Genomic DNA, 22,197 nt, shown 5'->3' with positions numbered 1-22,197 from the left:
GATCTACTGAGGTAATTACAGAATTCTTTTTCTGAAAGAAAATGTCGTGTGTATGTGTGTGTGTGTGTGTGTGTGTGTGTCTGTGTGTCTATGTGTCTGTGTCTGTGTGTGTGTGTGTGAATTCCAAATGCTTAAGTCCTGAATTAGCATTTTGAATTTATAATTATTTTGGATTTAAGAATATTTTGCCACGTGTATCTTGGAAATAGTACCCAAGTATAAATATGAAGTTCATTTACATTTTATATACCTCAAACATGTATTTTGAATGTAATTTTATACAGTATTTTCACGTTTGACCCAAAGCTTCGTGCTGTATTTTCTATATCTAATATTATTGTCTCTGAGACGGGTTTGATTTAGTTGCATTTCTGATAATGAGATCTGGCTTAGGACTGTTTCTGTGCATATTCTTCTACATGAGTTATATCAGACCCACTTTTTATACTTGAATTTCTCACTCAGAACTTTTCAAAGCAATGTGAGCCCCCATGCTACTATGCAAATTAATCAACCATCAAGCATAGTAGTGTCCCCAGGTCCAGGCTTGGTATCTCAAACATTTGGGACTCTTGCAGTCCTTCAGACAATTATTCATGGCCATGACTCATCTTCTCTAGGCTTTGGTAAACAGAGTTCAAATTTCAGGACGAGGTGTAAAGCAATAGAAACAACCATTTGTGATCTCTGATACACAAATAGTAATGATTTTGCCTAAGAACAAAGACTAGGAAAGCTACAATCATCTTCCTGGGTGTCCTCTAAACTTCTAAGAACTGTGCTGAGAGAGGATGACTTTTGGAAACAGAATGTTTTCACTAAGATTGACATCTTTTCCTGCACTTGGTAGTTCTTAAATATTATCCATATTGTCTACCATGCATAAGGCCAAATGCTTTTCTGACTTCTTCATTCTCAAGTGCCTTTGGACCCTAAAGAAGGAACACATGTCATTCTAGGCAGATTTTCCTGCCATTCATTACTGAACTCGTGACCTTTTCTAGATGGAACATGTAACAGCACTGTCTGTCTGCAGCCACTGGGACAGATGTTTCAAGCTACCACAAGGCACTTTCCTGCAGGGTACAACACCACTGCTTCCATTCAGCTTCCATTCAGTTACCATTCTTTGTACTCCTACTGGCATGCCTCCGAAATGGAAAGCATCCTGTCTCAAGACCTGTGAGAATAAATCTGTTCACAAACCCTGGTTTATAGAAGAGGGTCTAGCTCTGCCCCAGTTATATGTCATCCCTTCATCTGCTTTGCTTGCCGTGTCCTCATTCATCATTCTATCCAGGTTCTATTTGTAGGAGAAAGCTCCTACACAGAAAAAAAAATCTTATTTGGGGAATGTGTGGGTATTTGTTCATTTTCAGAATATGGAAGGTATGTAGAAGCACAGATCCATGTATGGGTATTTGAACTAACTCTAAGTATTGTCCTCTGAAGTTGCACGCACATCTTGGTTTCAAGATCCTGTCTGGCCAGTGAGTCCTAGGAACTCACCCATTTCCGCATTCCAAGCACTGGGATTACAAACACATAACCCTTATGTCTAATGGTTTGTATATGCTTGGCCCATTAGAAGTGGGAGTAGGTGTATCATGTGGGTGTGGGCTATACGACCCTCATCCTTACTGACTGGAAGTCAGTATTCTGCTAGCAGCCTTCAGATAAAGATGTAGAATTCTCAGCTCCTGTACTATGCCTCCCTGGAAAATGGACTGAACCTCTGATCCTGTAAGCCAGCCCCAATTTTAAGTGTTGTCCTTATAACAGTTACTGTCATGTTGCCTGCTCACAGCAATAAAATGCTAACTAACACACTATGCCTGGGTTTTTATGTGGATGGATTCAATCTCACCAACTACCCTACCTCTGTTATCCCCTGTTTTTATAACTCAGAGTTTAGAATAGTAGTTGTCTTATAATCACCATTAAGTAGCTAACTGTTGGCTGACAGGATGATGGATAACTAATGACTCAAAGGCCAAATGAGTGGGATTTCTTGGCTGTATATACCTTGCTTTTTGATAATCGGTTTCTGTAGTTGAGACTTTCTAGCCTAGTGGCTATAGACTTATACAGCAAGGCAAAAGACATTTCCTTTTTGCCTCTGTCCCAGGGTTGTCCACAACCTTTTCTGTGACTTTGCTTAGAACTGTCTGCCCTGAATTCACAAGCATTCATTTAGTCTCTATTAGAAGAAATATCAAATGCTGTCAAAACCATTATTTTATATAGTATTTGAAAACATTTTTTTTAAAGACAGTCCCTCAGTTGAGGTGGTATTTAGTGAGATAATATTACTGCAGGAGATGACTAATAGCTTCTTGTTATAGGTAGGTTGTTTTGAGATTCTAAGGGGAAATTCCAGCCATCACAAAGGAGACCCGTGGAAAGGATGACATGGTCTACATCTAGGTAATCCTTGACTTCAAAACCCCTGTTGACTTATTTCACTCATTACATCTAAGTGCTTGCTATTCATAATCTGAGGCTGTAGAATAGGAAATGTTTTCTTTAAGGACCTTAAGGAAGCCAGAGTCAAGCCATCTGTTTCTTTAAGATGTTAATATGAAAGCTAGAAGCTGTTTCCATGTATAACATTACTCACCATGTGATGAGTTCCGTGGTCCTCTGCAAGTCTGGCATTTGTCAGCATGCCACAATGAGTCTGCCTGTTTGGTCATACGTCCTGTTATCTCAGGAAACTAGTCAAGAACTGAGAAGAAGAAATACCCGTCATATTTTTGGATTTTGTAACCCAGTCTTGGCATGAGACTCAGAATCTGAGCTTGCTTTGAGCACTCTGGATAAGCATTGCTTGTTTGTGTACTGGATTACTTGTTAATTATTAAATGTGAATTAAAAAATTATCATTTAAATTAGCATCACCCAGAAATTTTGTATAATAATGATAATACTCATCAAAGCTGAACAAGATTCTCTGAGGGCATTTTAGTTAATTCTCAGAGCAACCTTTGGGTAGCAACAAGGTAAATCTGATCATCATCTATTATCAAGAAATATAGAAGCACACCCAACACTTAGTAACTGGAATATCCAGAACTGTACTATTTACTATCAAATACTTAACCTAGGTGCCATTTTTATAACTCGAGTCAGAAAATCTCCACGCTTTCTCTTTGGCACTGTAGCTGGTAAATCACAGGGGTGGCTGTGAGTGAACCATCAAATATGCCAGTAAAAATCTTTTAAAAAGAAAAAGTGGATCCAGAAGTGCCCAAAGAGAGATGGTAACTGAATTCAGGCTAGCTCTACATCCCTGATGGAAGCCATACCTAAGAGGTATTAGCAGCTGTGCATATTGGGAATTGGTATAATAAATACCTGCCTTATAAAAGAGCTCAGCAGCTCAACATCATTTTTTTCTTTCTTTCCTTTTTTTAATAAAGAAGAGAAAATTTATTATTTGAAATTGAGCAGGAGATATTTTAAGCTATAAATTAATAGGATAATAATGTGAGTCTTAAGAGTAATGTCTGGGGAAGTAGAGGTGGAGCCTTGCTCATGCATCCTGGCAATGCACCCATTCTTACTGAATCCTTTACTTTTGAATCTAAGCCCTTCCTCTCTGTCTCTTAGGAGTGCCTTGGAGAAGAAGAACCCTCACCTTAGTACCCTGGGATTACTAATGAAAGGTGTGAGCTCCTGGAGATACAACAGAAGGTCTCAGAGTACTATAAAATGTTCCAGGAGATGGAGGAGGAGAGGGACAGAGAAAGACAGAGGGACAGACAGAAAGACACTGTTCCTCAGTTGCAGTTGAATAATTTGTGTCTCATCTTTTCTGAATATTTATGGCCTTGCCCATGATGGTAACAGCCAAAGCTCTTGTCCTAGGGTAATGAAACACATTGGTTTTCGTTTTTTCCTCTGCCACAATTTATGTGTGAAAATTAGTTATTTTCCAGTCTATACCTATTGATATTCTTTTCATATATAGATATTTTATGTAAAAATAAAATGACCTAGAGTTTACACTAAAGAATTCCTGCCTTTCTGTACATCTGTGAACTGAAGCTTTCCCTCACCATCACGTGCCACCACTGATAAAATAGCATCAAACTGCGGCAAAACATAATCTGTGATTACTGAATAAACAATGCTTTGAGAGACCTGTGCTGACACTTGCATTTTTCCTACTTTCCTTTTAGTAGTTTTTTTTTTTTCCCTAAAACTCCTCATCTTTAATCTTAAGTTAATGTGCCATTAATAGAATCTACAACTCTACTTCATGAACTGGCCAGGCTTGAAATATTTATCAGCACTGAAAAAAATTAAGAGATTAAAAAAAGAAGCAAGTTAAGTGAGGAAGAGCTTATTTTGTTCATGTTTTCATGAGGGTAGTTGTTACTTTCCTGCTTCTGTGATCAACACAGTTATCAACAAAGCTTAAGGAAAAAAGTTTCTTCTGTCTTATTGTTCTGGCAGGAAAGAGTCCCTGATGGTGGGCCAGTGGCTTAGTATCAAGTGGCAGTCATGACAGGAAGACCAGAAAGCTGATTGTCACATCTTTTACAAGAGAAAAGCAGAGGTAGAACTGTAAGTAGGGTGAACTTTTAAAATCATAAAGTGTAACACCATTGACATACTTGCTCTAGCTGCCCCTCCCTTATAATATATCTAAACAGCAAGCATCAATACTAACTGAAGAGCAAGTGTTTAAATGTCTGGATCTATGAGAGGCATTTCCCTTTCAAACTACCAGAAGGAAATGCATTACATAATGGTAAGAAAGAAGTGGGTAATGGCTGTGGCAGCAGGAGCTTGCTCATATCTGAATGGATTAGGAAGCACACAGACAGCTCTTACCAGGATTTTACTAAAACCTCAAGACCTGTCTTTATTGACCCACTTCTTCTAGCTAGTACTCACTTCCCAAATGTTCCACAATCTCTGTGTGAGTGTCACCAGCTGGAGACCAAATGTTCAAGCATATGAGCTTATTGGGGACATTTTATATCCAATCCTAAAAACACTAATGTACAAACACTAGAATGCAAACTTTGGAACATGGAGCTAACTTAGTCTTTTGATATTACTCTAAGTTTACCTTCCTAAATGTTAGTTTCTCTTGCACAACTTTGAACTTCACATAGGCCTCTCACTAGGATTTGAGCATCTCTTGAGATGACATTGGAAAGCACATATATTAGGGCCTTGACAAAGGACTCAAAAGACAAGGCTAGTGCTACCTTCTTGTTGTGTGTCAGCAAATTCGTTATTGGGTGATGTGGGATTTCCCAGCATGGTGGGGATGTGGAGAACTGATCCCATACTTAAAGAGAAATCACTAGAGTTGCTTATTAGGGTTCTTTAGCTGTCTTAGTTGGGGTTTCATTCATTTCATTTCATTCATAGGACCATGACCAAGGCAAGTCTTATAAATGACCACATTTAATTGGGGCTGGCTTACAAGTCCAGTGATTCAGTCCATTATCATCAAGGTGAGAGCTGGCATTATCCAGGCAAGCATTGTGCAGGAGGAGCTGAACGTTCTATATCTTCATTCGAAGGAAGCCAGGAACAGACTGAGCATTCTCAGGCAGCTGGGAGGAGTGTCTCCAAGACCAGCTCCAGAGAGACACACTTCCTCCAACAAGTTCCACTCCCTGAGTCAAGCATATGCAAATCATCACATTGCAATTCCTGATTCCCATAGGCTTGTTCAAACACATGATTCTATGGGGCCATACCTAAATATAGCATAATAAAAAGTACATTTAGTCTGACTTCCAAAGTTCCCATAATATATAGCAGCTAAATATCCAAAGTTCAAAGTCTCTTTTGAGATCCATCCAATCACTTAACTCTAATTCCCGAATTAAGATGGACAACCAGCTGGGCAAACTCCAAACTCTGCCATCTCCATGTCTGATGTCAGATCTTCAACTCCTTTTTTATCCTTGTTGACTGCAACAAACTTCTTTCTCCTGAGCTGGTTCCACTCTATTAGCAACTTTCTTTGGCAGGTATCCCATGGCTCTGGCATTTTTAATATCTTTCTCCAAGGCAGCTTCAGTGTTAACAGCTCCTTATATCAATTTCTGAGATACACACATGATCTTCTGGGCTCATCCAAAGGGCTGGCTTCACTTCTCCAGCTCTGCCCTCTGTAGCATTTTAAGCTCAGATTGATCCACTACACCTTTACTCATGTTCTTGTTGATCATCCCATGGTACTGGCATCTACAATACACTGGGGTCTTTTATTGCAATAGGCTACACCAATAGCCTCTGATAGGCTCTCTTCATGGTGCCAAGCCTCAACTCCTTTGCATGACCCCTTCAGTCCTGAGACATCAACTGCAACTGAGGCTGCACCTTCACCAATGGCCTTTCATGGCTGGCCTCTCACAGTGCCAAGCCTCTGCTGCTCTTTATGACCCCTTCATGTCTTCAAAACCAGTACCACCTGGATGACGCTTACACATTACCAAGTACAGCTGCAGCATGAGGTACGACCTTGGCTATGTCTGAAACAGCATTTTTGTGCTCTCAGAAAACATTTTCCAGAAGATTTCACCTCAGTGATACTGGTCTCTTCTTAATCACCACTAATTTCTTAGCTCCAGCTAGCCAGCATCGATTGTCCCAATGAATATAAAGCCAGAGACACATGGCCGAAGCTGACAAGTTCTGCTGCTTGTAGGAGCTGGAACATGTGAAACTCCCCACCCCACCCCACACACTTGTTCTATTACATCTTCACTAGCTTTTCTAACCCCTCTTTTCTAATTCCTTCACTACCTAAATTTGGCTGTCCTGTAGATTGACCTTGAATTTAGAGATCTGTATGCCAGTCTCCTGAGATTAAAGGTGTGTACCACCATGCCTGCATTTAAGCATTTCTTCACCTAGAACTTGCCCAGTTCCAGACTGGCCTTGAACTCAGAGATCTGCTTGTCATTGACTCCTGGGATTAAAGGTTTGCACTAAGTTGCCTGGAGCTAATTTAGCTGGGTGGGGTCTTGCCCCAAGGTCCTTACTTTCTTAACTCAGTTTAAAATTCTTAAACAGTCTCTCAGCTGCACACTGAAATTCTTCACTGAAACGTCTTGAGCCAATCGATACAATTCAAATCACTCTCAGTAACAGTCTTCCATATTCGTACTATGATAGCCCATTAAGCACTATTTAAAGCCTTCCAAGACTTTCCAAATCCAATATCCCTAAATCTACATTCTTCCAAACAAAAGCATGGTCAGACCTATCACAGCAATACCCCACTCCCAGTACCAACTTCTGTATTAATCAGGGTTCTTTAGAGTCACAGAACTTATGGGTAGTCTCTGTATAGTAAGGGAATTTGTTGGTGACTTACAGCCTGTAGTCCAACTCCCCAGCAATGGTCAGCAGGAGCTGTGAATGGAAGTCCAAGGATCTAGCAGTTGCTCAGTCCCACAAGGCTAACAGGTGAAGAAAGGGTGCCTTCCTCTTTTCCAATGTCCTTATGTAGGTCTCCAAGAGAAGATGTGTACCAACACACATGGATCTGGGACTTGCTTTGTCCCAGATGACCTTGAGCTCAGCAATCTCCTTGCCTTCGTGTTCTAAGATTCATAGACACTATGCCTCATGATCAAGATCACCAGTGAACCTCCCAATTCTGGATTGTGGTTCATTGACACTTGAAGCAAGACTTAGAAAATAGAAGTAAGGCAGGTGTTGAAGTTCTATGCAGATCTCAGTCCTGGTATACCTGGTGGTCAGAGAAGCTGCTGCTATGTGAAGCTGAGTCCTGGAAGCATCTTTCAGAAAATGCAGCTGCTTTCTCCCTTGAAGCTTAGTGGCTCCTAGCGATCTCACTTACCTGCCAGATGTCTTTAATCTTTCTTGCTTTCTTCAACTTTCCAATTATTACATATTTTAATTCCTTGTAGAGGAGTCAGGCTCAGCCTTGAAATCAGGATCTGTGAAATGTATCCTCCCAGTGAAACTTATATTGGGCAATGAATAAATACAAATAAATTTTTTCCTGTGGCTATGACAAAACATTTGACAAAAAAACTGGAAGGAAGGATTGTTGTCTTTGTTTCTTGTTTGTTTGGGTGTTTTGTTTGTTGGCTCGTTTCTGGTTTGGTGCTCATGGGTTATAGGACATATTCCATATGACAGAGAAGATATGTTCACTCTACTTGCAACATACTTAGAGATGGTTGTCACATGACCACAGTCAGAATTCAGAAAGTTCCCATGATTGTGTCTTCAATGCTCTGTTTCAGTGTTCTGGAATGACCTTCACAGATATCTTGAGGTGTGTCTCCTAGGGGAGTCAACATCCCATCAAGGTGACAGGCAAGATTTAATAGCACATAATGTTTCATTGAAAAATGAATCCCAGAGAATTAAAGTGAACAGTTATGTGAAGTGCCTCCATACCATGCCGTATAAACGTGGGAGACATGAGTCTGCCTAAGAAAGAGTTCCAGAAAAGTCACAGAACACAGATGCTATCAGTATTTTATAAAAAAGATAAATGAAGATTCAAGAATTTACCCAAGAAAATATCTTCCAGGTGTGGAAAGCTAGTATTTAGTTGTCTTATTGCTCTGACTGTAACTTCAAGTACTATATTGAATATATATGTAGAGAGTGGGCATCCTTGTCTTGTTCCCGATTTTAGTGGAATTGGTTTAAGTTTTTCTCTACTTAGCTTGATTGCTGGCTATTATCATACTGTATATTGCTTTGATTACATTAGGTATGTGCCTTGCCTGCCTGATCTCTCTAATACTTTCAATATTAAGGGGTCTTGGATTTTGTCATAGGATTTTTCACACCTAATGAGATGATCATATGATTTTTGTCCTTTTAGTTTGTTTATATGGTAGATTATGTTGATGGATTTTCATATATTGAACCATCGATGCTTCTCCAGAATGAAGCCTACTTGATCATGATGGATAATATTTTTGATGTGTTCTTGGATTTGTTTTGCAAGAATTTTATTGAGTATTTTTGCATCAATGTTCATAAGAGAAATCTACCTGAAGTTCTTTTCCTTTGTTGAGTATTTGTGTGGTTTGGGGATCAGGGTGACTGTGGCTTCATAAATTGATTTTGGCACTGTTCCTTCTGTTTCTACTTTGGTAAATAATTTCAGGAGTTTTGATATTACCTCTTCTTTGAAAGTCTCCTAGAATTCTGCACGAAAACCATCTGGCCATGGGTTTTTTGGTGGTGGTTGTGGTGATGGTTGTTGTTGTTGTTTTGAAACTTTTGATGACTGCTTCTATTTCTTTAGGGAATATTAAGGCTCCTTAAATAGTTTACCTAATCCTGATTTAACTTTGGTAAGTGGTATCTGTCTAGAAAATAGTACATTTTGTTAAAATTTTCTTATTTTGTGGTATATAGGCTTTTGAAGTAACATCTAATGATTCTTTTAATTCCCTCTGAGTCTGTTGTTATGTGTTCTTTTTCATTTCTGAAAAAGTCACTCATTTTGTTCATTTGAAAACCATCTCTCTGTCTTTTGGCTAGTAGAACTAAGGGTTTCTCTGTCTTGTTGATTTTTTTCAAATAACCAGCTCTAGATTTTGTTGGTTCTTTGGATTGTTTTGTTTTCTTGATGTGTTTGCTCCTCCTCCTCCTTCTTTTTTTTTTTCTAGAGCTTTCCGTTATACTTTTAAATTGCTTATATGACCACTTTCAAACATCTTTATGGAAGCACTTAGGACTATAAACTTTCCTATTAGCACTTCTTTCATTTAGTCCCATAAATTAGGGTATGTTATGCCATCCATCATTTTCACTGAATTCTAGAAACCGTTTAATTTTTTTTTTTTAATGTCTCTTCTGACCCCCCAGATCATTGAGTAGAGAGTTGTTCCATTTCCATGAGTTTGGAGGATTTCTGGTATTTCTGATGTTGAAGTCTGATTTTAAGCCATAGTAGTCTGATAAAATACAAGGCATTATTGTAATTTTCTTGTATCTGTTAAGGCTTGCTTTGTGACTGACTATATAATAAATTTGGGCATGGATCCATGAGGTACAGAGAAGAACATATATTCTTTTGTGTTTGGGAGAAATATTCTATAGATTTCTGTTAGGCCCATTTCATTCATGATGTCTGTTAGTTTCATTATTTTTCTGTTTAGTTTTTGTCTAGATGACCTGTTGATTAATGAGAAATGTTGAAGTCTTCTACTTTTAATGTGTGAGGTTCAGTGTGCAATTTAAACTTTAGTAATTTTTTTAATATAGGTGCCCTTGTGTTTGGGGCATAGTTTTTCAGATATGAGATATCATGTCAGTAGATTTTTCCTTTGATTAGTATGAAGTTGTTCTTTCCTGTCTTTGTTGATTAATTTTGGTTGATATTCTATTTTACTAGACATTACAATGGCTACTTCAGCCTGCATCTTCCTAGCCCTTTACTGTAAGATAATATCTATCCTTCTTGCTGAAGTATGTTGCTGTGTGCAGCAGAAGAATGGATCCTGTTACATCCACTCTACTAACCCATGTCCTTTAATTGGGGAATTGAATTCATTGTTATTAAGAGATATTAATGACTAGTGATTATTTTCCTATTATTTTGCTGGGTGTGTGTGTGTGTGTGTGTGTGTGTGTGTGTGTGTGTGTGTTTGTTTATTCTTCCATTATTCTTGCTGGTATGAAGTTACTTATTTTCTGTGTTTTCTTGTATGCAGTTATCCTCCTTGTGTTGGGGTTTTATTTCTAGTATTTTCTGTAGGCCTGGATTTGTGGATAGATATTGCTTGAGTCTTGAAATGTCTTGTTTTACTTCAAATCTCTGAAGAAGGAAATTGAAGAAGATCTCAGAAGATGGAAAACTCTCCCATGATCATGGATTGGAAACATCAACATTGTAAAAATGGCCATCTTACCAAAAGCAATCCACAGATTCAATGCAATCACCATCAAAATTCCAGCTCAATTATTCATAGAGTTAGAAAGAGCAATTTGCAAATTCATCTGGAATAACAAAAAACCTAGAATATTGATATCCATCCTCAACAACAAGAAAACATCTGCAGGTATCACCATCCCTGACCTCAAGCTATATTATAAGGCAATTGTGTTAAAAACTGCATGGTACTGGTACAGAGATAGGCACGTAGATCAATGGAACAGAATAGAAGATCCAGAAATAAACTCTCATGCATGTGGTCACTTGATTTTTGATAAAGGAGCTGTAAATATGCAGTGAAAAAAATGACAGCTTCTTCAACAAATGGTGTTGGCTCAACTGACAGTCAGCATGCAGAAGAATGAAAATAGGCCCTTATCTTCTTGTACAAAGCTCAAGTGCAAGTGAATCAAAGATCTCCACATTAAACCAGGTACACTGAAAGTATTAGAAGAGAAGGTGGGGGTAAAACCTTAGAACAAATAGGTACAGGGGAAATTTTCCTGAACAGAACACTTCATAACAATGCCACAGAATAGAACTCACTGGCATGTAACTTCTAGTGTGTTTTGAGTGGCAAATTAATCAAAGTATGTTTACTATGGATACGATGTATTTTTCTATTTCAAGAAATATATATTGGCCACTATTAAAACTTTTGACACTCTTCTTGAGTTCTTTGTATATATTGGATATTAGACCTCTATCAGATGTGGGATTGGTAAAGATCTTTTCCCAATCTGTTGGCTGCCGTTTTGGTTTCTTGACGGTGTCCTTAGGCTTATACACACTTTGCAATCTCATTAAGTCGCATTTATCAATTCTTGATCTTAGAACACAAGCCATAGGTATCCTGTTCAAGAATATTTCCCCTGTGCCTATATGTTCTAAGGGTTTCCCCACTTTCTCTTCTAATAGCTAAACAAAGAATTCTCAATTGAATAATATTGAATGGCTAAGATCAAAACTCAGATGACAGCAGATGCTGACTAGGATGCAGAGAAAGAGTAACACTTCTCCACTGTTGGTGGGGTTGTAAGCTGGTATAAGCACTCTGGAACTCAATCTGGTGGTTCCTCAAAAAATTGGACATAGTACTACCTGAAGACCCAGTTATTCCACTTCTGGGCATATACCCCAGAGGCGTTCCAACATACAATAAGGACACATGCTCCACCATGCTCATAGCAGCCCTATTTATAATAGCCAGAGCTGGAAAGAACCTAGATGTCCTTCATAATGAATGGATACAAAAATTGTGGTATATTTACACAATGGAGTACTATTCAGCTATTAGAAATGACTTTTTGAAATTCTTAGGAAAATGGATGCATCTAGAAAATATCATGTTGAGTGAGGTAACCCAGTCACAAAAGAATAAACATAATGTGCAGTCACTGATAATAGGATACTAGCCTCAGAAAGCTCTGAGTACTCCAGAAACAACTCACAGGCCATATGAATCTCAAAAAAAAAAAAAAAAAAAAAAAAAAAAAAAAAAAAAAATTTAAAAAAGGCCAAAAAGTGAAAGCCTCAGCCCTTCGTAGAAAAAAAAAAAGTGTGTAGCACCCTCTCAGACTATGGTACACCTAGACCTTAAATCATTCATAATCCAAGAGCTAAGAATATAGCCATCCAGCAATTTTTGGTATTCAAAAATCATTATGTTTAGTCTATACACACCAAGAAAACTTTGACTGTTTCCATGTTACGTTCTGTTTTACATGTACTTTATGCTTATGATAACTAGTAAGATTTCAATGCATGCTATCAAATATTTAATAGAATCAAGTACTGACAATATTTTCATATAGTTTTATGCCAAAATGCTTTTTAAAATCTGTACATGTATCTCTCTTTTTAAAATAAAGTTTAAGAAAGAAAAAAAAGAAATGTATTGTTTTACTTATTTATAGTAATTGAGAGTGTTGCTGAGAGTAGTGTATGTTGGCATTTGTGGGGTTTTTTTGTTTTATTTATTTATTTATTTATTTATTTATTTATTTATTTATTTTTAAGATTGCAAGATATTTGTCTAGGCCCTTCTCGCTTTTAGAGTCTCTGTTGAGAAGTTGGGTAAAATTCTGATAAGTCTGTCTTTGTCTGTCACCTACTCCTTCTCCCTTGCTGCTTTTAATATTCTTCCTTTGTTCTGTAGATTTTGTTGATTATTATGTGCCAAAAGGGTGTTCTATTCTGTCCCAGTCTGAATGGTGTTCTCTAAGCTTCTTGTATATTTTTAGGTATTTCTTTCTTTAGGTTGTGAAATTTTTCTTTTATGATTTTGTTGAGAATGTTTTCTGGGTCTTGGAGCTGGGACTCTTTACTTTTTTCTATTCTTATTATAGGTTAGGTCTTTTCAGGGTATCCCAGATTTCCTGGATGTTTTATGTCAGGAATTTTTTAGATTATCATTTCCTTTGAAATTTATCAATTTCTTCTAATGTATTTTCTACAACCGAGATTTTGTCTTCCAGCCTCTGTAGTCTGTTTGTAATACTTGAATCAGTTTTTCATGATCTCTTCTCATGGTTTGCCATCTCCAGGATTTTCTCTGTTTGTGTTGTCTTTGTAGGTTCTATTTCCACTTTCAGGTCTTGCACAATTGTATTGATGATTTCTTTCACCTGTTTACTTGTATTTTCCAGTGTATCGGCTAGAGATTTATTTGTTTTCTCTTTAAAGACCTTACCTGTTTAATTGTATTTTCTTATATTTCTTTAAGTGGTTTATTCCTTTCCTCTTTTAAGGCCTCTATCATCATTATAAAATTGTATTTAAGGTCATTTTTCTTGTGCTTCAATTGTGCTAGGATATCAAGGGCATGCTGTAGTAGGCTAGGTGTTCTCCGAAGGTGTCATATTGCCTTGCCTTTTGTTGATTGTGTTCTTTCGAGGCTCTATAGCCATTTGCATGGCTTTGGTCCCTGGATATTCCTGTTGTAGTAAGTATTGGAAGAATGGTTGACCATAATGGTCCTGGTGTCGCAGACCTCTGATAGGTATTCTTGTGCTATATTGTCCCACATTTCTGTGTCTGTATGTTTCAAGATGTGCAGGTTTCTATGATTCAGAAACCTCAGAACAGGGTAGAGATGTGGTTCTGAATAGAGGTTCACCTGGGCTAAAAAGCTGCTCAGGGCAGCTTGGCATGCAAGAGGATTTAGAGAGCAGGGAAGATGGGTGGGGTAAAGAAACCTTACCTGTATGGTTCAGGCTTTAGCAGGTTTTATGAAGGTGGGAGAAGTGGTGATGAGAGAATGGCGGTGCCGTTGTGATAACAGGCTGCTTAGAATAGCTTGGTTTACTCTAGGGGACTGAGGAAACAGGGAAGATGAGTGGAGGAAGGGAAGGAAGTTTACCTATATGGTTCAGAATCCAAAGGTCTGGTGAAGGTAGGTCAAGAGGTGAGGGGACAATGGAGAATCAATTTCTTCCTTCTTTACTTTTGAAAAACAACAACAAAAAACAAAAAACAAAACAAAAAAAAAAAAAACTCCATCTTGTTGATATACCACATCTTCTTTGTACTTTTATTGCATGGTGAATATACAGACTAATTTAATCACCCAGTAGTTGTGAGTAGTGCTGTATGAATATACAGGTATTTCTCTGGTCTGCTTACTACATGTCTTCTCTCATATGTAAAACAAAGTTTAGATAAAAGGATAGTTAGTGTTTTAATACTGTGAACAGACACCATGACCAAGGCCACTCTTGTAAGGACAACATTTAATTGGGCTGGCTTACAGCTTCAGATGTTCGGTCTATTATTATCAGCATGGGAACATGGCAGTGTTCCAGCCAGGTATGATGCAGGAGGAGCTGAAAGGTCTTCATCTGAAGGCTGCTCACAGAATACTGGCTTCCAGACAGCTAGGATAAGGGTCTTATAGCCCATACCCACAGTGACACACTTACTCCCACAGGGCTACACCTTCTAATAGTGCCACTCTCTATACTCATATACAAACCATCACAGGTGGCTGGCTGGCTGGCTGGATTGATGGATGGGTAGATAGATGGATGGATGGAAATAGAAGGGTAGTTAATAGATGATAGATAAATAAATAGTATTAGTATGGTAGATAATATGATAAATAGATATATTGGTGATAAAAATATAGATTTTGGGTTGACATGGTGCTTTTTGACATAGATTAATGTATTTTAGAAGTAGTAAGAACAGAAGCATTGTGACGAGCTTGTCATAGAGTGTCTCTTTTCTTATGGGCTCTCATCTCATCAAATGAGGATTATTCCCTGTGCTTTGATGTTAAAACAAAACAAAGCAAGCAAACATTTACAGCTCAGGTTTAGAAAGTTAGTATATCAATATACAATGAAAAACAAATTGAAATGCTTAAAAGATTAGCTTGTCAGGCTATAAATATATGCCTCGTGATCCATGATTTAGAGGATGAATGCTTGCATGAGTGGCTAGGTAGGAAGGTAAGTAAATGGATGGATGGAAACTCTAGCTTCATCAGAAATAGATAGATGACCTTGGACAAAGTAATTAACTGCTCTGGGAAGCTGATTCTTCTCTGTAAAATAGAGATAATAAAAGCATCTGCTTAATTGTAAAAATGAAACATGTTAATGAAAGTTAAACACTTAGGTCAGGACCTGGCACTTAGTTAGGAAACCCCCAGTGAATATGAATTGTTATTTTGATGATCTGTATAATCATTTCGTGTGTTTCATACTTTCCAGCCCTAGATGCCTGACTGCTGCTTCTAAGATGTCATTGTACTCTGTTTTACAGGTCAACAGGTGCTGGGCTTGGTAGAGAATCAGAGTGACTGGTATCTTGGAAATCTCTGGAAAAATCACCGTCCATGGCCAGCCCTTGGAAGGGGCTATAACACAGGTAAATCATAAGGGCAGTGTGTGTTGGGAAGCATAGAGATTGATACATACACTTATTGTCCCTAACTCAAAGAAAGGAGGTGATCAGCAACATGAAGGAGGCTGCCTGATTTTATCTGATTTTTTTTTTCCTGATTTTATCAGGGCACAAGATAGGTAACACCTTCAGTTATTATTTCATGTCCTGCCACAAGTTCAATTGTGGAAGCCTGGCAGTCATGCCAGAAAGCTGCTCTGCTAACTTTAATGCTGAGATCCTATTTAATATTTATCAGTTTAGCCTGTAATTTCTTTGACTATTGATACAAGCCAGTGATCATTCTGCAGTAATAAATTCAATATTCTGGTTTTTTGAGTAGATTTTGTCTTTCCCAGTCATATTACACATGCACTTTAGATCTGCACTCAAAATAGGTATCAGCATTTATCTTGCTGCAGTCTTCCATGTAAAGGCTCCAAAAGTAGCAGGAATTCATATTTCCTCTGACCCTTCCTCTCATAAAAAGGTCCATGTATACCCTACCTAGGAGGTTGCAGCAGAAAAGGTAGACATATTTGGACCTTGGTAGGTCTAAGTACTTCCTTCCTCAAATATCATATGTCTAAAATCAGGTATTTTATTCTACTTTGCTACTAACAGCAGCCCTGTATCATCTCTTTTGTTTCTGTCTCTGTTTTTGATAGTCACTTGTACAGCCATTCTTTATCCAACAGCTTTAAGTACACTACATGCAGTCCATGGCTTCAGGGAATGAATAAGTAAGGAAAGTAAAACTCCCTTTTTTTCCCCTCAACCAAGTACAGCTCATCCCAATGTCTGTTCCCAAAATGCCTTTGATCCTTCTCTCTCTTCCATACTTATTGCCATTGGTGTCATCCTTGTTTTTAAAAAGACACACTCAATATTTTTAACAGGATTAGAACCTGTTAAACCTGGGGCTGAACAATTTCAGGTCCCAAAATGGGCTGCTACTTTTCAATAACAGAATTGAGGCTGATTTTGGGGAAATGCATCACCTGAAGGTGTTGCATACACAGATCCTAGAACTGTGAGCCGAATTTTGGAAAGTGCAAATTCAGAAATTGACCCTTTTAAACTGCAGTTTGACCTGTAGTTACCTTGACTATGGATATAAACATGCATACTCAAAGTGAGAGTGAAAGCTGGAAGAAGATGGGGAAAGGCCAACATCAGTGTCTAGCCAAGGAACTTCTGTTGAAGGCCATCCTTGGAGAATATTCAGATTTTATGGCTGACAGTTTTCAGGTCATCAGACCTGCTGCACTCCACTTATGTCCTATCAATGTCCAAGGCATATCAAAGGGCACAGCTGAAGTTACATCAATCTACTCTTCACAGACCCAGAACTTGTGCTTCCTCACTGACATGGACATTACCTTTTAGTTGCTGGATAGAAGAGGAATCTGAGGACTCTATTGAGACAAGAGGAATAGGGAAGTTGAGATAAGGAGGGTTAAAACAGCAGGTAGAAAAGTATTTCCACACTTCAGGAGTGGGTGATACAGCACATGTTCTTACCTTCACTGTGTCAGTCAGATACTGTAGTCAGTGCTAATTTAGGGCACTATTATCAGATCTTCATGATATTCTTATCTGTTCTTTGTACTGGAGGATAGTAGAGATTTTAAGAGTACAGCCCTAATTAAGGAATCCCGAAAAGTTAGTTACTGACCTTTCTAGCTCAAACTTAAATGGATTCATAATTAAACACTTTTGATTAGGGTTTGGTCTTATATTTTTGAGACATGGTCTCAATAGATAGCCCAGGCAGCCTAGAATTTGCTATGCATCTCAGGCTGTCGTTAAAACCATAGTGTACCTGCCTCTTCCTTGAAGTCCTGACCCTGCACAATATACCTGACACAGTCTTTTAAATAAAAGTATAATGGGTCCTTAGAGAGTTTAATGAGTCTGTAGAAGAGTCCAGACTGCACTGTACAAAGCCTTTGGGATGTTTCTAAAGCAGAGTATCAGAAACCCTTTTATAATGGAATAGGATATATTGTTTTTCTCCCAGAAAAAACACTAAGACATGCCCCCGTCATAGATTCATATGTACAAAAGTCAAAGACTAACCTCCATTGTTCTGCCATCCCTCTTTTTTTAACTTTATTTTAAAAAACAAAGATAAATGTACAAATTTTCAGCATTTTTGCATAAAAGTATACGAATACATTTTTAAGGTTGTAATTAAGTATTTGTGGGTACATATACATACATATATGTATATTGTAACAATAATATAGGAAAAGAGGCTATTAATTTGAGAGGATAGGAGTCTGGGAGGGGCTGTAGGGAAGAAAGGGAGATGTGATACAGTTCTATTTGAATTAAAATATATTCTTTTCTTTCTTGTTGTTGAACTTCACAGTCTGTGAGCTGTTTCTGGGGTTTTCAGAGCTTTCTGGGATTAGTATCCCATTATCAGTGACTGCATATTATGTCTGTTCTTTTGTGACTGGGTTATCTCACTCAGGATGATATTCTCTAGATGCATCCATTTTCATTTTTTTAACTTTATTTTAAAAAACAAAGATAAATGTACAGATTTTAAGCATTTTTGCATAAAAATATACAAATACTTTTTAATAAGGTTATAATTAAGTATTTGTGGGTACATATACATACACATATGTATATATGTAACAATAATATAGGAAAAGAGGTTATTAATTTGAGGAGATAGGAGAGAAACTGGGAGGGGCTGTAAAAAGGAAAGGGGGATGTGATACAGTTCTATTTTAATTAAAATAAATTCTTTTTTTTTTCTTTTTTTCTTGATCTTCACACAGTCTGTGAGTTGTTTCTGGGGTGTTCAGAGCTTTCTGGGGTTAGTATCCCATTATCAGTGACAGTATATTATGTCTGTTCTTTTGTGACTGGGTTACCTCACTCAGGATGATATTCTCTAGATACATCCATTTTCTTAATAATTTTGTTAAGCACTTGTTTCTGATAGCTGAGTAGTACTCTATTGTGTAAATGTACCACAATTTTTGTATCCATTCATCTACTGGAAGACATCTGGGTTCTTTACAGCTTCTAGCGATTATAGAGCTGCAATGAACATTATAGTGCATGTATCGTTGTGGTATATTGGAGTGTCTTTAGGGTAAATGCCCAGAAGTGGAATAACTGGGTCTTCAGGTAGTACTATGTCCATTTTTCTGAGGAACCACTAGACTGATTTCCAGAGTGGTTGTATTCAGTTTACAACCCCACCAGCAGTGGAGAAGTCTTCCTCTTTCTCCTCAACCTTGCCAGCATCTGCTGGCATCTGAGTTTTACATCTTTGCCAATCTGACTGGTGTGAGATGGAATCTCAGGGCTGTTTTGATTTGCATTTCCCTGATGGCTAAGGATGATGAGCACTTCCATAGAAGTCTCTCAACCATTCGATATTCCTCAATTGAGAACTTTTTGTTAAAGTCTGTACCCCATTTTTAATAGGGTTGTTTGATTCTCTGGTGTCTAGCTTTTTGAGTTCTTTGTATACCTTGGATATTAGGACTCTATCTGATGTGCGGATGTTAAAGATCTTTTCCCACTCTGTTGGCTGCCATTTTGTTTTCTTTACAATGTCTTTAGCCTTACAGAAACTTTGCAATCTCATTAAGTCCCATTTGTCAATGTTTGACCTTAGAGCTCCAGCGATTGGTGTTCTGTTCAGGAAATTTCTTCTTCTGCCTATGAGTTCTAAGGTTTTCCCTACTTTTTCATCTAATAGTTTCAGTGTACCTGGTTTAATGTGGAGATTGTTGATCCACTGACATTTGAGCTTCGTACAAGGAGATAAGGAAGGGTCTATTTCATTCTTCTACATGCTGAGTGGCAGTTGGACCAACACCATTTGTTGAATAGGCTGTTCTTTTCCATTGAATGTTTACAGCTCCTTTGTCAAAAATCAGGTGACCAGATACATGAGGGCTCATTTCTGGATCTTCTATTCAATTGATCCACATGCCTATTTCTGTACCAGAACCATGCAGTATTCACCACAATTTCCTTGTAATATAGCTTGAGGTCAGGGATAGTGATTCCCACATATGTTTTCTTGTTGTTGAGGATGGATTTCACTATTCTAGGTCTTCTGTTATTCCAGATGAAATTGAACATTGCTCGTTCCAATCAATGAAGAACAGGGTTGGAATTTTGATGGGGATTGCATTGAATCTGTAGATTGCTTTTGGTAAGATGGCCATTTTTAAAATGTTGGTCCTTCCAATCCATGAGCATGGGAGATCTTTCCATTTTCTGAGATCTTCCACGATTTCCTTCTTTAGAGGTTAGAAGTTCTTGTCATACAGGTCCTTCACTTGCTTAGTTAGAGTCACACCAAGGTATTTCATAGTTTTTGTGACTATTGTGAAGGGTATCTTTTCCCTAATTTCTTTCTCCACATGTTTGTCCTTTGAATATAGGAAGGCTACTTATTTGTGTGAGTTAATTTTATATCCAGTCACTTTGCTAAACTTGTTTATCAGCTGTAGGAGTTCTCTGGTGGAATTTGAGGGGTAGCTTAGATACACTATCATGTCATCTGCAAATAGTGATGTTTTTATCTCTTCCTTTCCAATTTGTATCCCTTTGATTTCCTTTTGCTGTCTAATTGCTCCAGCCAGGACTTCCAGTACTATGTTGAATAGGTAGGGGGAGAGTGGGCAGCCTTGTCGAGTCCCTGATTTTAGTGGGATTGTTTCAAGTTTCCCACCATTAATTTTGATATTGGCTGTTGGTTTGCTGTATATTGCTTTTATTATGTTTAGGTATGGATCTTGGATTCCTGTTCTTTCCAAGACTTTTAACGTGAAGGGGTGTTGAATTGTGTCAAATGCTTTCTCAGCATCTAGTGAGATGACCATGTGTTTTTTTTTTTCTTTGTGTTTGTTTATATGGTGGATTACATTGATGAATTTCCTTATGTTAAACTGTCCCTACATGTCAGGGATGAAACCTACTTGGTCATGGTGAATGATCGTTTTGATATGTTCTTGGATTCGGTTTGCAAGGATTTTGTGAGTATTTTTGCATGAATGTTTGTAAGTGAGATTGGTCTGAGGTTCTCTTTCCTTGTAGGGTCTCTGTGTGGTTTAGTAATGAGGGTTATTATAGCGTCAAAAAATGAGTTGGGTAGTTTTACTCTGGAATCTATTTTGTGGAATAGTTTGGAGAGTATTGGTATTATGTCATCAATAAATGTCTGATAAAATTCTGCACTGAACCCGTCTGGACCTGGGCTTTTTTTTGCTTGGGAGGCTTTTGATGACTGCTTCTATTTCTTTAGGTGTTATGGGATTATTTAGATTGTTTACCTGGTCCTGGTTTAACTTTGGTATCTTGTATCTGTCTAGGAATTCATCCATTTCCTCCAGATTTTCCAGCTTTGTTGAGTATAGGGTTTTGTAGTAGGATCTGATGATTTCTTGAATTTCCTCAGTTTCAGTCATTATTTCTCCACTTTCCTTTCTGATTTTGTTAATTTGTATACTCTCTCTTTGCCCTCTAGTTAGTCTGGCTAAGGGTTTATCAATCTTGTTAATTTTATCAAAGAACCAGTTCTTGGTTTTGTTGATTTTTTTCAATGGTTCTCTTTGTTTCTATTTCGTCTATTTCTGCTCTAAGTTTGATTATTTCTTGCTGTCTACTCCTCTTGGGTGTATCTGCTTCCTTTTGTTCTAGAACTTTCAACTGTGCTGTCAGGTTGATAGTGTATGCTCTCTCCTGTTTATTTTTGGAAGCACTCAGAATTTGAGTTTTCCTCTTAGTACTGCTTTCATTTCATCCCATAGGTTTGGGTGTATCATGTTTTCATTTTTATTGAATTCTAGAAATTCCTTAATTTCTTTCTTTATTTCTTCTTTTACCCTGCTATTGTTTAATAGAGCATTGTTTAGTTTCCACGAGTATATAGGCTTTTTGTTGTCTTTGTTGTTATTAAAGACCAGCCTTATACCATGGTGATCTGAAAGGATGCATGGGAGTATTTTGATCTTTATTGATTGACTCTTGTTCTTTGTCCAATTATGTGATCAATTTTTGAGAAGGTGCCTGAGGTGCTTAGAAGAAGGTGTATTCTTTTGTTTTAGGATGATATGTTCTATAGATATCTATTAATTCCAGTTGGTTCATAGTCTCTCCTAGTATCACAGTGTCCTTGTTCAGTTTCTGTTTCCATGATTTGTTCATTGGTGAGAGTGGGGTACTAAAGTTTCCCACTATTATTGTGTGGGATAAAATGTAGTTTTTGAGCTTTAGTAGCGTTTCTTTTATGAATGTGTGTGCTTTTGTATTTGGAGCATATATGTTAAGGATTGAGAGTTCCTCCTGACTGATTTCCCCTGTAATGAGTAAAAAGTGTCCTTCCTTATCTTTTTCATAACTTTTTGTTGAAA

The 22,197-nt window shown here is 37.7% G+C and overlaps 1 protein-coding gene across 1 annotated transcript in view; it reads left to right on the top strand.

The window, feature by feature from the left end:
- LARGE1 (LARGE xylosyl- and glucuronyltransferase 1) overlaps positions 1 to 22,197 on the top strand; it is a 405,800-nt gene that overhangs the window by 291,634 nt on the left and 91,969 nt on the right. The window contains exon 7 of the mRNA XM_080936852.1: positions 15,680 to 15,784. Within this exon, the coding sequence (XP_080792978.1) occupies positions 15,680 to 15,784 (105 nt within the window). The remainder of the gene's footprint in view (positions 1 to 15,679; positions 15,785 to 22,197) is intronic.

Source organism: Micromys minutus (assembly GCF_963924665.1).
Source record: "Micromys minutus genome assembly, chromosome: 24".
Lineage (NCBI taxonomy): Eukaryota > Metazoa > Chordata > Mammalia > Rodentia > Muridae > Micromys > Micromys minutus.
Note: the sequence above shows the minus strand (reverse complement) of the source record. Positions and strands in the feature narration are given on the sequence as shown.